Source organism: Corylus avellana, chromosome ca11 (assembly GCF_901000735.1).
Source record: "Corylus avellana chromosome ca11, CavTom2PMs-1.0".
Lineage (NCBI taxonomy): Eukaryota > Viridiplantae > Streptophyta > Magnoliopsida > Fagales > Betulaceae > Corylus > Corylus avellana.
In genome coordinates, this window is record NC_081551.1 from 21,371,059 (window position 1) to 21,385,376 (window position 14,318).

General features: G+C 34.9%; 1 protein-coding gene across 1 annotated transcript in view; it reads right to left on the reverse strand.

The window, feature by feature from the left end:
• LOC132165223 (phenylalanine ammonia-lyase class 1-like) overlaps positions 1–2,602 on the reverse strand; it is a 4,753-nt gene extending 2,151 nt beyond the window's left edge. The window contains exons 1-8 of the mRNA XM_059575710.1: positions 2,360–2,602; positions 2,182–2,268; positions 2,003–2,060; positions 1,803–1,903; positions 1,026–1,121; positions 846–939; positions 382–619; positions 7–212 (exon numbers count right to left, since the gene is read on the reverse strand). Coding sequence (XP_059431693.1) covers positions 7–212; positions 382–619; positions 846–939; positions 1,026–1,121; positions 1,803–1,903; positions 2,003–2,060; positions 2,182–2,268; positions 2,360–2,443 — 964 coding nt within the window. The 5' untranslated portion in view covers positions 2,444–2,602. The remainder of the gene's footprint in view (positions 1–6; positions 213–381; positions 620–845; positions 940–1,025; positions 1,122–1,802; positions 1,904–2,002; positions 2,061–2,181; positions 2,269–2,359) is intronic.
• Between the last annotated feature and the right edge of the window lie 11,716 nt (positions 2,603–14,318).

A 14,318-nucleotide genomic window follows, 5' to 3' on the forward strand; every position in this document is an offset into this window, starting at 1 on the left:
TTCCACCATACCACACAGATGCAGAAACCTTGAGAATTTGGAAAATCATATGCAATCTATATGACAAGAAGATGGGGACAGCGAGTGCCATGGTTGCTACAGTAAATATGGCTTGGAGCACAATGTACATGAACAAGCGATTTTGATCCCCAAGCAAACCACTTAAGCGCCACCAAAGATTGTTTGCTTTCTGTGCTTTTTTTGAGAGTTCCCTGCCAACCCAAAAACTCAGCAAAACAGAAGAAGAATTGGGGAAGGGGAGTGCAAAATATTATCCAACAAAAGAAAGCAGCAAATTAAACTTTGTAAACAATTCTAACCATACAAAAAATGATTGATCAATAGTGGGATTCTTTGAGAGAGAGATGGAGAGTTGACTACCTGTAAGAAGTCATGACTTCAGGATCTCTTAATAGCCTCTGTCGACGCAGGACATCGACAATGAGAAAATAGAGAATCTGCCATAGGGTATATGCAATTAACGGAACCACAAACAGCCATGTCCAAAGATAGGATTTGTCTTCTACATACGGCCAAGAAACTCTGCCAGAAGTTCCTTCCGGGTGCATGGCTGCAAAGGTTGATGGATCCCACCATCGAATGGTAAAGAAAACTATACCTGAAAAGAAAAACATTGCATTAGGTATCTTAGTACTTACTAATAAACACCGCAAGGGATGTACTATACATCATAAACTTTGCCTATCTTTTGGAGGAACCCAGTAGACTAGCTGTAGCTGTATTTGGTTGTCTTTTTTTCTTTTTCCGCAATAAAATCATTAGACCATCATTGTTTAAAGGTACCATATAAAGAAGGCCACCTAAACAAAGAAGGTTCAGCTTACCGGGTAAAAGATGTATAAGGACACTAACAAGTTTGTCAAGAGAACTGAAAACCAAGCTACAGCGCCAAACAATCAATGCCCATGCTAACGGCCCCTGCAGTACTATCCAAATGAGATAAAAAGTGGACAAGTAAATCATTTTCCCATAAAGGTGCAGAGACCCCTGGACTACTCGCTCACCTCAGCAAATGAGAAACAAACCAGAAAAAGCTTTTCATTCCTTGGATACAAAAGAAGGTCGACCAAGAAGATTGTATTGGCATAGTAGCAAAAATCCTGAGACACAAGAAAAATTATGTAACTTTCTTAGGGTACTTCAATAATGAAATTTGTATGCATGTGTGTACAGCAGTCTCAAATTTTGAGATCTTAAAGAGTATATAAGATGATCTGTAGAAGCTTTGGATTAAAGGGGGCAAAGATAAAATTATGAAGAGGCTAACTAATGTAAAACGGACATACATAGAGACTTGGAAATTCCGCTACACCAAAATCTTTATTCAAACTCCCCTCACAAATTACTCTCCTATTTCCTATCCTCTTTCTATCTTCTTATATGGTTTCCAGTTCTACTATGAAGTTAAGAAACAATACAAACGATGGGAAAATGAAAGAAAAGAAAAATCAAACTCAGTTATTTCTGCATATTTTTTGTTAAATGTTACGCCAAGAATTCTTTTCCCAGTAACTCAACCCGAATCTTTGTTGATCTTCTCATCACCTTTGCAACAGACCTTCAATTTGAACTACGTACAAATCATGGGTGCAATATCATGATTTCACACAAATATATCACTTTACTTTAAATTATTCTAGTAACAATATGATCGAACTATGACACCACCAAAACTCAAAATTCCATTGCCGAAAGAGCCAATTAAGCTTTACAAATCAATAAATACATGAATACATACACTTAAGCAATACAAGAAATTCTTCAGAGATGGTAAAGCTTACCAAAAGATAGTAATGCCATTTCTTGAACCGATAGTATATCCACCGGAGAGGAACAAAGATAACATAAAACAAGCAATATACGTAGCGAATATCTTGGGGTCCTGATGAAGAAGATTTAAAGAACAGACCAAAAAAATCAAAATAAGGTTTTCAACAGCAATAGTAGTAGTGCATTCTATCAATCAAACAGCTATACTCACTCGCTCCCAATAGAAAGCAAAACCCGCCAAAACTGAGAACTCCCATAAGATGAGTAACCTAGATATCAAAATCCAATCCAAATATTAACACCCAAAAATGATTAAACGTGGTTTATTTACATCGCAACATCAATGAATCAACCCCATCAAATTAATTATCTTAGAAACGGAGAGGCCACCTTGTTAATGAACCTTTCGTGTTCCTCGGCCTGTTTGGCAATCTTAACGGCCTGTTTGGACAGGATCTCCTTGGTTTGAGCCACTTTCTACAAAACAAAACAGACCCAGATCGCAAAAACCAATAAAAAACACAACCCACGATTCAAAACCAGTAGATTTCACAGATTTACCAATTACCTTAGACCGATCCTTAACCCTCTGATTCAACTTCTGAAACGAATCCCCATTCATGTCCTCCACAGGCTCTTCGCCGCTCGACATTTTTGCTATGCAAAAACCGTATCACAGAGACACACAGAGATAGAGAAGGTTGTGCTTTGGTGTGTTATATGGAGCAGAGCCTTGATGGGAAAGAGAAAAAGCTATGTTCTTCCACGGATAAAAGATCTCTTTAAACAGTGTTAAATATATACACTTGTAATACTGCCGTCGGTCGAGAGAGAATTATATACATTTATATTCTCTCCGGGCCATTTTGCATTCGAGAGTTGATGGCTAGAAATAGCTACAAATAGACATCCGTTTACTAACCAAGAAAATAATAATAAAATATTATTTTATATTAAAAAAATATAAAATAAAATAATAAGAGGTGGTTAGCCACTCCATTGGAGGCTGGGGTGGCTCTTGGGGTAGTCCGGCCACTCCCAATGGCCAAACGAATTATTATTATTATTATTATTTATTTTTTCTTTTTTAGATTTGGCCCTGGGGTGGTGCCATGGGTCTAGGGTGGCCGAAGCCACCCCAGCCCCAGCCCCAACTAGAGTAGTTCAGAAACCCCCAATGGGGTGGCCAACCACCACTCCTTATTTTTTTTTTAATTATTATTATTTTTAATATAAAATAATATTTTACTATTATTTTTTGTTAATGGACAGATGTCTCATTTGTGGTTCTAAGATTTCTTTTTATAAATCCTAATCATGAATGGGAGAGGATCCTGTTTCATACATTTATAAGGTCTCCTTTGTTTTGACCGTAAATTTTATGATGTTTTTTGGTACAATAAAAATAAAAACAAGATTAAATTAAAAATATTTTGTTTTAGTTTTTGTAAAATAGTTTTTCTTTTGTAAAATTATAAATTATTTTTTAAATAATATTTTTACCATTTATTCTTTACTATTGTTAGAGGAGGGCCCTTACTATCAAGTCCATCCTAATAATACCCTTTTGCAGCATCTAATTACTATGTAACACATCATCAACTTAAGAAAAATGCAAGAAATGAAAGTGAGAATAATTACACTAAATTAGAAAAAAAAAACCTGTAGTCGGTCTGGTCGGCGGTGAATGCCTCAAACCCTGCAAGTCATGACCCGCCTCAAAACCCGTTTCTAATACATAAAATCTCGTTTCTGATGCTACAAAACACGTTTCTAATGCTTCAAAACCCGTTTTTAATGCCTCAAAACTCGTTTTTGAATTCAAAATTAAAACCTAAGGATGGAAGGTTAACTCTTTAAGATTTTATCACCCTAAAATTTAGTGTATTTTGGTCAAACTTATTTTTGTGCATTTTTTTTTATTATATATTTTTACTTATATATCAATTATTAATTAGGAACTATAAAATATGTGTTATCATAATGGTCCTGATAAAAAGTTTTCTTTTGCTAGGGTTCATCTAAATCCACTACGGGAGGCAAAGGTCACCATGCCGCCATCAGAGGTCGCAATTATTTTTCTTTAATTTTTCATACTAGTTAGTAGTTAAATATAAAAAAACAAAAATTCTTTCTCGTCAGAAAAATTTTCCAACTATAAGCTTTAGGTGGAACCCAACGGATCCTAGTTTTTATTTTATGTGTTAAATATTGCTAATGTGGGCAATTGGGGAAAGTTGCACAGTGATTGTTCATGTGTCGGATAGACGCCACGTAAGCGTTACGTGTGGGCCGCATTTGCGGAGAGAGCAACACAATTGCAGTAACTTATCTTTGTACGTGGCACGAAATGATTGGTAACTTGAATAAGAGAATAAGAGATTACAGAGTATAGTAATGCTAGATTCGTGGGAAATTGATTTTTTTTTTTTTCCATGTCCACACAAAAAGGGAAGGAGGATTCGAACCAGTGACCTCCGCTTCATAAGGCGTGATCTCCAGCTTAGATTTGTGGGAAATTGTTTTTTTTTTTTTTTTTTTAACATGTCCACACAAGTGGGGAAATTAGGATTCGAACTAGTGATTTCCGCTTCATAAGGCGTAGTCTCCAGCCGATTGAACTATTCCTTTGAGACTTCGTGGAAAATTGTTGACTACAAAATAAGGAAGCTTTTTATTGCCATTTGATTCTAATACGGATTACTTTTTTTTTTTTTTTTTACATGTTGCATAAGAGGGAAGGGAGATTCGAACTAGTGACCTCCACTTCATTAAGCGTGTTTCTATTTCTATTTGATTGAGTTACCTATTGGAGATTAATACTAATTACTTAGAAAGAAAGAAAAGAAGAACTCTAATTAATATGGATTTAGGGACAACTTTTCTTTGCTAGGTTGGGTAATGATATGACAAGTAGGCATATTAATAACCAGCCATAAATAAAATTTTAGGCACCGCCACACGGGGTTGCCTCTCTCTCTCTTTGTTGGGTTCGTTCTTGCTTATAATACTCTAATTTTTTATATAATTTACAAGGCAGTTTATATTTTATAAAAATGAGTGTCATGTAAAGTGTCACGTGATAATTTACATATTAGTAGCTGATATTAGTAAGTGTCAGGTGAATTGTCATGTCAATTTTATAGTTGAATACTATGTAAATTGTCAGATCAATTTATAAAAAACATATTGTTAAAAAGTAATACCCTCATGAGCAATAAGTAAACAATCGAGGTTTCATATATGTTCAACCAAGTATAGATAGAATTATATGTTGACCATCTTGAACAACAATAACAATAAAATCAAGGGAAAATTGTTACACCGGTCCATGTAGTTTAACTACCCTCTCTGCCCGATTATGAGGGTGGTCGAAATACATTCAAATTTTGATTTTTGAAGGTGGCCGACCCCTCCTCCCTACCCAAACCATTTTTATATGTTTTATTTGAAGATAATTTTGTAATTTCATAAGGGCTATGTTATAAACCGATTGAAATTTGTACAAAAAAAAAAACTTTATTATTGAGGCATATCACAATGATTTATATGTTCATCTTGAAACTACAATGGTTTATTTGTTAGTTGTTACAATGTAAAATGTTAATACATAAAATCAACTAGTGATCACCCCATGTCTAGTTATCGATCTGGGATCCTTACAAGACAATCAAACATCAGAGTGACATGTGCAAAGGGGAATGAGGTCAACGGTGCTAGTGCCACCTCTAATGTTTAAAGGTATGAGGTGAAAAATAAGAGAGATAGATGAAAAAATTAGGGGATAAGTCATGAAAGTATACTTGGATTTAGCCTCTTACTAACCTTATATAGGTTAAACATCATTTAAGTTGTGTGCCTTCATAAGAAAATTGTCGTCCAAACGACCATTAATTTGGCATTCAATTGTAGGAGTGATTTTGATCATCCTTCCTTTGGTGAACTATCTTTTCTAAGCGGATGCATTCATTGTTTTCTATAGATGATGGTTGCCTGATATGAAATTTCCCTCCTAGACATATGCTTCACACAAAATTGGGTTTTAGTGAGCTTGCTAGTCCTTTGAGCCGCATTCAGGCCGACTGTCTTATGGGCCTGATGGGCTCAGACATATACTTCCATTACATAAAACTACAACAATACTAACAATAAAAGACGTATAAAAAACAAAAGTAAAAAACCTATTTTTGTTTGTTATGACATATAAAGAGAAGTATTTTATTATAATGTCAGATGCTCCTTCAAAGTATATTCTAAAGGAATATGGGTAAAACCACAAGGACAAATTCTCAGAGCATATATGCGCGCGCCCTTTGATTTTTTTCAATAATGGAAAAATTGGCACGACGCTCTGGCCAACAGGTTGGCGCGTGATTTGAATATTTTCAGGCTGCGGCAACTAGGGGTGGGCAAATTAACCGTTACCGTTTAACCGGCCGTCTACCGGCTTCGACCGAACCTATATAAACCGTAGCCGATATGCCGATATCCTTATCGGTTAAAAAAAGTATACCGGAATTCGGTCCGGTCCGGTCCGGTCCGGTTAAACGGTTCTTATCGGTTAACCGGTTAACCGATAAGAAACCGGATTTTTTTTTTTTTTTTTTTTTTTAAGTCCTAGTCCCAAAACGGCGCCGTTTAGTCTTTTAGAGAGGTTTCCAAATTCCCACAAGTGACTCAGGTTTCCGAATTTGTGTAATGGTGTTGCCCATGACTTATTTTCCTTTTGCTAAGTGTCTTTAATTAGTTAATACTTTGTTTATTATTCATTAATGAATTTTATTTTAATTTGGGTTTGGGTAGGTTTGATGTTTTTTTTTTAAGTGATGGCATTTGATGAGATTTCTTTGCCTTTGGTAAAAGCATTTTTCATTAACTAGTTTTGCTAGTCTAATTAGCATTCATTATGTTAATTAGTCCATTTGCTTTGGAAAAATGTATTTTATAATATTAAAAAAAAAAAAAAAATTGAAGTGGATCAATATAAAAAAGCTTCAATTTTTAGCCCAAAAAACAAATATTTGGGTCCCAACAAAAAGTATTTGGTCCCTAAAACAACTAATTTTTAATAAATTATTTTATCCCAACAAAAAGTATTTGGGCTCTCAAAAGTCAAAAAAACTCATTTTTGATTTTTGGCCCAACAAAATAAATCAATATAAAGCTCTCGGTTAAATCGGTTAACCGGTTTAACCGGACCGTTTAACCGTGTACCGTTTTAACCGAAATTATCGGTTAAAATTCTTATTGGTTCGGTATCGGTTAATAAACCGTTTAACCGAAAATTATCGGTTACTAACCGATAAGGTCCTTAACCGGACCGTTTTGACCGATATCCAGCCACTTTACCAGTCCCAAAGACAAAAAAAAAAAAAGTTTTTTTTTACTTAAAAGCTTTATTTCTCAAACACAATCTCAAACATGTTCTTAACACTCATGACCACTTTTATAAAGCAGTCACTCTATGTAGGCTACTCCTCGTCTTCCCAATACGAGACCGAAGTGTTAATATTCTTTTTGCAAATTAAATTATTTTTTGAGTTGATTTGGGAAGTAATATTTGGTTAACTTTGATCAAATCCACAATTGCAGGAGTCATGGAAAAGATCCCATCAACAGTTGCCTCCCATTTACTTCTCCTTTTTACAAAAAAAGGTCACCTTTGAAATTAGGAGTAGAAAACAAGAAAGAAAGAAAGAAACCGCGTGGGAAAAACCTCAAAAAAACAAGCCCAACTAAGCAACGACGCGTGGACTGTGTTGTGGAGGCCAGTCTGACAAAATGCCAAGTGGCATTCGAGATCCGACGGTGTGGAAATCATTTAGGATTTGATCCCCACGAGTTGTGTTGAGTTGATGAAGAATTGGGTGTGGTGTGCAATCTAGTTCAACTTTATTGATGAATGGAAGAATCTCCAAAACACATGGACTTGAATGGCTTGTCATCTCTAATTTCCTATCAAGTCATCAGCATTTGATGTTGAAACACCCATTTAATAGCTGGATTATGCACAATTTCCAGTACTTTTGTGTACTAAACTCTTGTTTATGCGTGCAAATAATACATTTTGTCTATGACCAATCAACTCTCACAAAGAACTAAGGACTAAGAGCTCATTGGATTGCCTTTGTATTTCTAATTTCTATAATGGCATTATTAATTAGAAACAATTTGAGTAGATAGTCTTTAAAAAACCTTCTAGAATGTCCAACAAAAAATGTCAATTCGGACTTCTTAGATTTTTTTTTTTTACCTAAATCTCCTAGAATTTGAGCAGGAAATGGGAGGAAAAGCCTGCAAGACCCAATGTACAGGTGACTTTTGATAAAATTCATAATAAAATAGAAATAGAAATGAATTGCGGAAATAAAATAAATGAGAGACAAAGATTTTAACGTGGTTCGGTCAACGACCTACATCCACAGATAAAGCCCTAAGGGCTACATTAGGCTCTTATTGAATAATTTGTTTACAATACAGAATGTTTTATTTATAGAGCTTACACATAAATGTAATCTTAATCAAATCCCCTAATTTAGGGTGATCAAATCTCTAAATTAGGCTAATCTAATCTTCATCAATCATAATCAAATTCCTAACTTTAGGGTCATTTAAATATACTCTAACAACTTTCATCTCAAATTGCTTGAGAACTTGTTCAAGCATCTCGAGCCCTGCACATTCTTCTCTTATATTCTATCAGAATTCTATCCTAAACCCTAAAAGTATTTTTGTTTTCTAATTTTGTCTCTCAAATTTAAAATTTTAATTTCGCCCCTATCATCATGACGTAGATAAGTATTAGGGTTTTTATCTTGTATATAAAATCCATTTACGACAGAATTGTACCATTCGTTTGACTTTTGATGGTTAATTTCCTAAGAATATAGTATTTAATTGACTTTTAATCCAAGTAGGAATAAAAATGGGCACTCATACAAATAAATATTTAGCGGACCCAGTAAAGTTGTTTTTATCGAAAGTGGCCCTTTGTTTAGCATTTTTCTTTGTTGCAAAACGCTGTCACTTGTCACTAGTCGGAAGATTAATCACACTGATCCCATCCTCCTAAATAACGGTGTTCAGGAATCAGGAGTAAAGAAGAGACCCCACTGGGATTTTTAACCTTTATTGTTTATTTTTTTCTTTGCTTAATGATTCAATTTCTTTCAACTGTTAAGGTCCACACGCAAATGAGGTATGAGGATTTGTAGCCTAACTTTATGACACGTATGGATGAACTTTGATTGCAAACCAAGTAGGATCTTCCTTTCTGGTTTATATTCCTTGGAGTATCCATGTATCAAAGGACCCGTGGGCCCACCCGAGGGCCCGTTGCCCCAAAGGTAGCCCCACTTAGATTTAAAGCCCATGTTCACTAAGCAACATATATCCGTACGCGATACATTGGAACCCTCTTACTCACATACGCTCCTAACGGTAATAATTTCGTAAGAAATAGTGTAAAATGTTATAAGATAGGGTCTTTTTCACTTTTGCTCTCGGAAGAAAGAGACGGTAAAAGACTAAACAGAAGGGATGGGCTTCCCAATAGTAGGCTCAAAGCGAAAATTACAGTGTGCCAAAAAAAAAAAAAATCATAAAGTAAGAAATTGATCACAAAATGACTCAATCCTCTCAAAAGTGGCTGCACAAAGTGATACTGACACCGAAACAGAGGATTCGGGCAGATTTGTTTCCATTTGTACGTCTAAGAGTAATGTTATTTAGTAAATTATCATACAACTTAATGATTTGACAGTGAAAATTAATATTCAATTTTTACTGTCACGTCATTTTAATTGTATGACAGTCGTATAACAGTTTACTAAATAATATGATTTTGTATTTTTGAAAAAGTAGAAGGAAGAGGGACTTTGACCCCTTAGCTTAGAGGAAAGAATACTTTTGTTTGTTTTCAAGAATTTTCTTTGAAAAAAAAGTCCAACTACTTGCACCACAAAGCATGTTAAAAAGACCAAATTTTTCCAAGGGGAGGAAAGAAAGGCATTTGGGCGTAGAAATAACGTACAAGTCTATTTAAAATGTCACATTGTTTGGGACTTTTGCAAATTACAATGGGAGCCTCTCTCTCAATATTCTTGCCTCCCATCCCACGAGCCTAGCGGCCTCTCACCGAACCGGGGGCCCACTAACAGGCCCAGTCATTGTCATTAATTTGCCACATAATATTAATTAGTTAAAATTTTGTTGATTTCCAGATGAGGCTGTCTCAATTGAGGTGGCATGCACGACCCTGAGAAAGAATATTCTGGCGGGCATATAATATTATTATATCGGTGGAGGGTCGGTATCCGACGAGTTCTTTTCGGATGATGAAATTGGCCAGGTGGCATTCCTTTGGAACAAGATAGGGTTGAGCATTTGCCCATCATTTTACCACTAAGCTTCTATTGCGTCTCATTCCTTGAAAATGAATTGAAAGCTACTACTTCATGTTTATCTTGATAATACTTTTTTGCAACTTCAAATATTATGTGACACATCATTAATTTAAAAAAAATATAAAAAATAAAAGTGAAAACAATCATACCAAATCAAAATAATATAAAAAAAAAAACCTAGCCAGCGTGACCCACCCGTGGGTCACTCTCTCCAGCCACTTTTCTGTCAAACCTAGCCTAAAAATTTGTCTCTAATGCCTCAAAACTCATTTTTGGATTTTAAACTAAAAGTTAGAGAAGAAAGGTTAACCCTTTAGGAATTCTATCACATAAAGGGATTCACCGGAGAGGGCTGCCACCTGTCGTGACCCAACCGTGGATGTTATTGTAGCTACATTGGATGTGGTGGGAGAGAGAGAAAAAGAGAAAGTGGGAGAGAAAGAAAAGCAGATGTGAAGATGAACTAGAGAAGAAGAGAAAGTGGGAGATAAAGAAAAAACCTAATGTTTGTATTCCTATTCCTTCAGATGTAACTAGTTGATGTGTACACCTTCTATTGGACACTGCAAAACATCACTTTTGCAGATGGACTGGACAGAAGGTTTATCCAAATGAATTATGCATGATTTTTAAGCAATTTTATATATAGTGAAATTGCTTGGGAACTTTGAGATTAAGAGTATAAACCCATCTTTGTAAGCTTTTTTTAATTCAATATGGTACCACCGAAGGCAGGGACACAATGCCATTATTCTGCCAAAGACGTATTCCACTAAAAGACACCGACCGAAGACCGTGCCAGAATAGGGTCATGACCAATGACCGAGAGATATATGGCCTAAGCCATGTAAGGGGAGAAGTCATATGCGTATTATGCATATAAGGAAGGGACGATCAATTTCAAGTATGATTCAATATTCCACTCATGATTACTCACTCTATTCTCAACTCTTTTTTCATATCTCAAAATCATTCACCGACTTTGGCAATATTATAAGTAATTTTTATCAGTACACCCGGCAAGTCTTTTTGCAAGCTCTCTCAGCTCTATTGTGTGATTTATTTCATCATCAATCATCTTGCTTATAAATGCAATTGTATTTGCAAAGTACTCATCCAATACTACGCGTGTTTGGTCTAGCGATTTCACAAGCCAAGCACGTGTTTTCAAACAAACTCACATAATTCATCTGCTATAGAAGTGCGTTTGAAAACACCCAAAACACGTATGATTTTAAAAGTCAAACCATCATTTTATCAAAAATTTAGCAGAGTTTATTAAAAATCGTATTTTCATCAACTCTATTGTAAAATAATTATTTTTTAAGCAACACAATTTGAAATGGCTAAATTAATATATCATAAAAAGGTTTACTTTAATTTCTACTATTTTCAGGAGAGAGGTAATCAAAAGAGGGAGAAAGAAACGTTCTCTTCAAGTTTTTTTTCTCACATTATCCAGAATTTTCATTGAAAAAAAAAAAAAAAACAAGGAAAAGTTGGGGACGGAACCAAAGAACTGTGGATTGCATAAGCAGAGACTGGTAGTCGTAGGATGTCGATGATTTGACAAGGGTACAGTAGAGTAAGTTACGACAAATACCTAATTATTTTTGAATCATTTACCAATTATGTATAGAAAACTACCAACAAACATTTTCAGAAACCCACTCAATTACTCGCGGGGAAAAAGGAAAGCTTGGGGGAGGATGCATGCATTCGCCGGCGAGGCCACGATCAAATATTGCTGCCATTTTTTATAATTTTATGAACAATGTGAAATCTTGCGGCTTCTAGAATCAGCCTGTTTGTCATGTTAAGTTAGGCTCGATAATTTTTGATATGATATAAAATTAACGGGTCGATTAAGGTTTAGTGTAATATATAAGATTCGGGTGAACTTGCTTAATCCGTATAAATTTAAATTACATTGCAACTCTGTCTACTTCTTATTATATTAATAATTAATGTTGATGCTTTGTGAGGAGGCTTTATCATGTTATTTGTTAGAATGCAATATTATTTTCTTTATCATTATGTGCGTTATTTTTGTTAATTATGGTTATAAATAATTTGATATCGATTATTAAATTGATTGTCACAAGTACTCCAAGTTGTAAATTGACATAATTTATGCTTATAAGATATAAAATTTTGGGTCAATTTAACCAATTTATATTAAATGGGCCGAAATTGGTTGAAATACTTCGTTTTCGGCTCAACCCAGTACAATTTGTTTACTAAATAGATAATACGGGTCGTATAAGAATTGAAAAGTTTAATCTATTTAATAAAATTGACTAATATAATCATGTACTTATGACTCGTTCCAACAGGACAAAAATCCGAATTATAACCCTTACGGTTAAACTAGTTCGTTGGTTGCCCCTACACTTACTTCCTAACTAACTAGAAGGTTTGAAACTTTGATGGCATGTTGAAAATCATGAAGGCGACAGCAGACGCTCAAGTTTTTCATTTCAACAATACAATTACGTGTACATACTCCCAAACAAAAAACCTACCATACACAAGAAAATTAAATTCATAGACTTATTAAGAGAAATTACTTAAAAGTAAGCATGTTGATTATTAAGTATCAAAGTCAAGTGGGTCATTTCCATCTTAATCATTTTTAACGTATAGTAGAAGAAAGAAAATTAGCTAGCTCTAATTATATCAATGATTTTTCGTATTAATAATCTTCTTTTTTTCAATATTAGCAAAATATATTAAATAAAAACGACGATGTAAAAAGGGATTTCAAAGTGATGATGTCATTTTACTATATCCATGCCGTAGGCTGACACCATCGTTGTTAATTCCCGGGCTTTCACTCCCTCTATATATATTCCTCTTCACTTTTCTGGTTTATGTAAAGCAAAGCTTCCTCCTCTTCTTTGCTTTCTCACTGACAATTCTCTTTCTCTTTCTCTCTCTCTTTCTCTTTCTGAAAAGATGGAATACAAGGGCAAAGCTACAACACCACCACCAACACCATTGACAGTTTTCTCAAGCTCTGCATCTACTTCTCTTTCACCTCCCCATCATCATCAGTTTTCTCCAGGCTTTCCTTCACCTTCTCATCAATCTTCTCCTCCTCCTCCTCCTCCTCCTTCTCTTCCTCTCTCTCCTCCTCCGCCGGTTGTACTCAGCCCGTGTGCCGCCTGCAAGATCCTTCGCCGCCGATGTGGGGAGAAATGTATTTTAGCTCCATATTTTCCTCCAACTGAGCCATTCAAGTTCACCATTGCTCATAGGGTCTTTGGAGCTAGCAACATCAGCAAGTTCTTGCAGGTTTTGTTCTTTTCATATTTGATATTTGATATTTCTCTTCATCTTCTTTTTTGGGTGAAATTAAACTAAAGATCTACATCATAGCCTACCCATTTGAATCAAAATTCCAAATCTTTGATGTCTTAAAATTAAATAATTCAACATTTATTTATTATTTTTCTAGATTTTTAGGTAGGGTAATTTTAACTCTACATCATGACTAAAGTAAGGTCAACCAATGGGCATGTCACTTTAATCTCAAAAATGTCTATGGTTGTTAACTTTCAATCTTCAAGTGGGCCTCTTCAGCTTCTCCAAATAAAAGCAAACTAATTAAACATGCTTTAATTTAAAACAATCATGAAGTTGAATTAGGGATCGATCACTTTTAGTTTTTTGACGATTAAGGGTAATGGCCACTTGTATGCAAGCTTTAAAAAGTTGGATTAATTGCCCATAACCATAATTAACTCTACAATATAATAATTAATTAACTCTACAATATAATAATTAATTAACTTATAGACAGGGGTCAAAGTTAGGTAACAAACTTATGATTTTTAGTCCCATTATCATAGACAATCATGTAGAACCCCTTCTTCTTGTTGAGCTGCACATGTACACATATGTTCAAACCCCTGTTAAGTCCACACCAAGTGGTGGGTCATGGCATGATCATATCTCAAATCAAGAGCCATTCTTGTAAATTCACCCCAAAATCTTGAACCCTTTTCCCACTCTTATCCCCATTAATGTCGCTCAACTATACAACACAAATACATAACACTTAAAATACGCCACTTCAATTAATATGAAATGGGTATGAACAAATTTATCATTATAGCT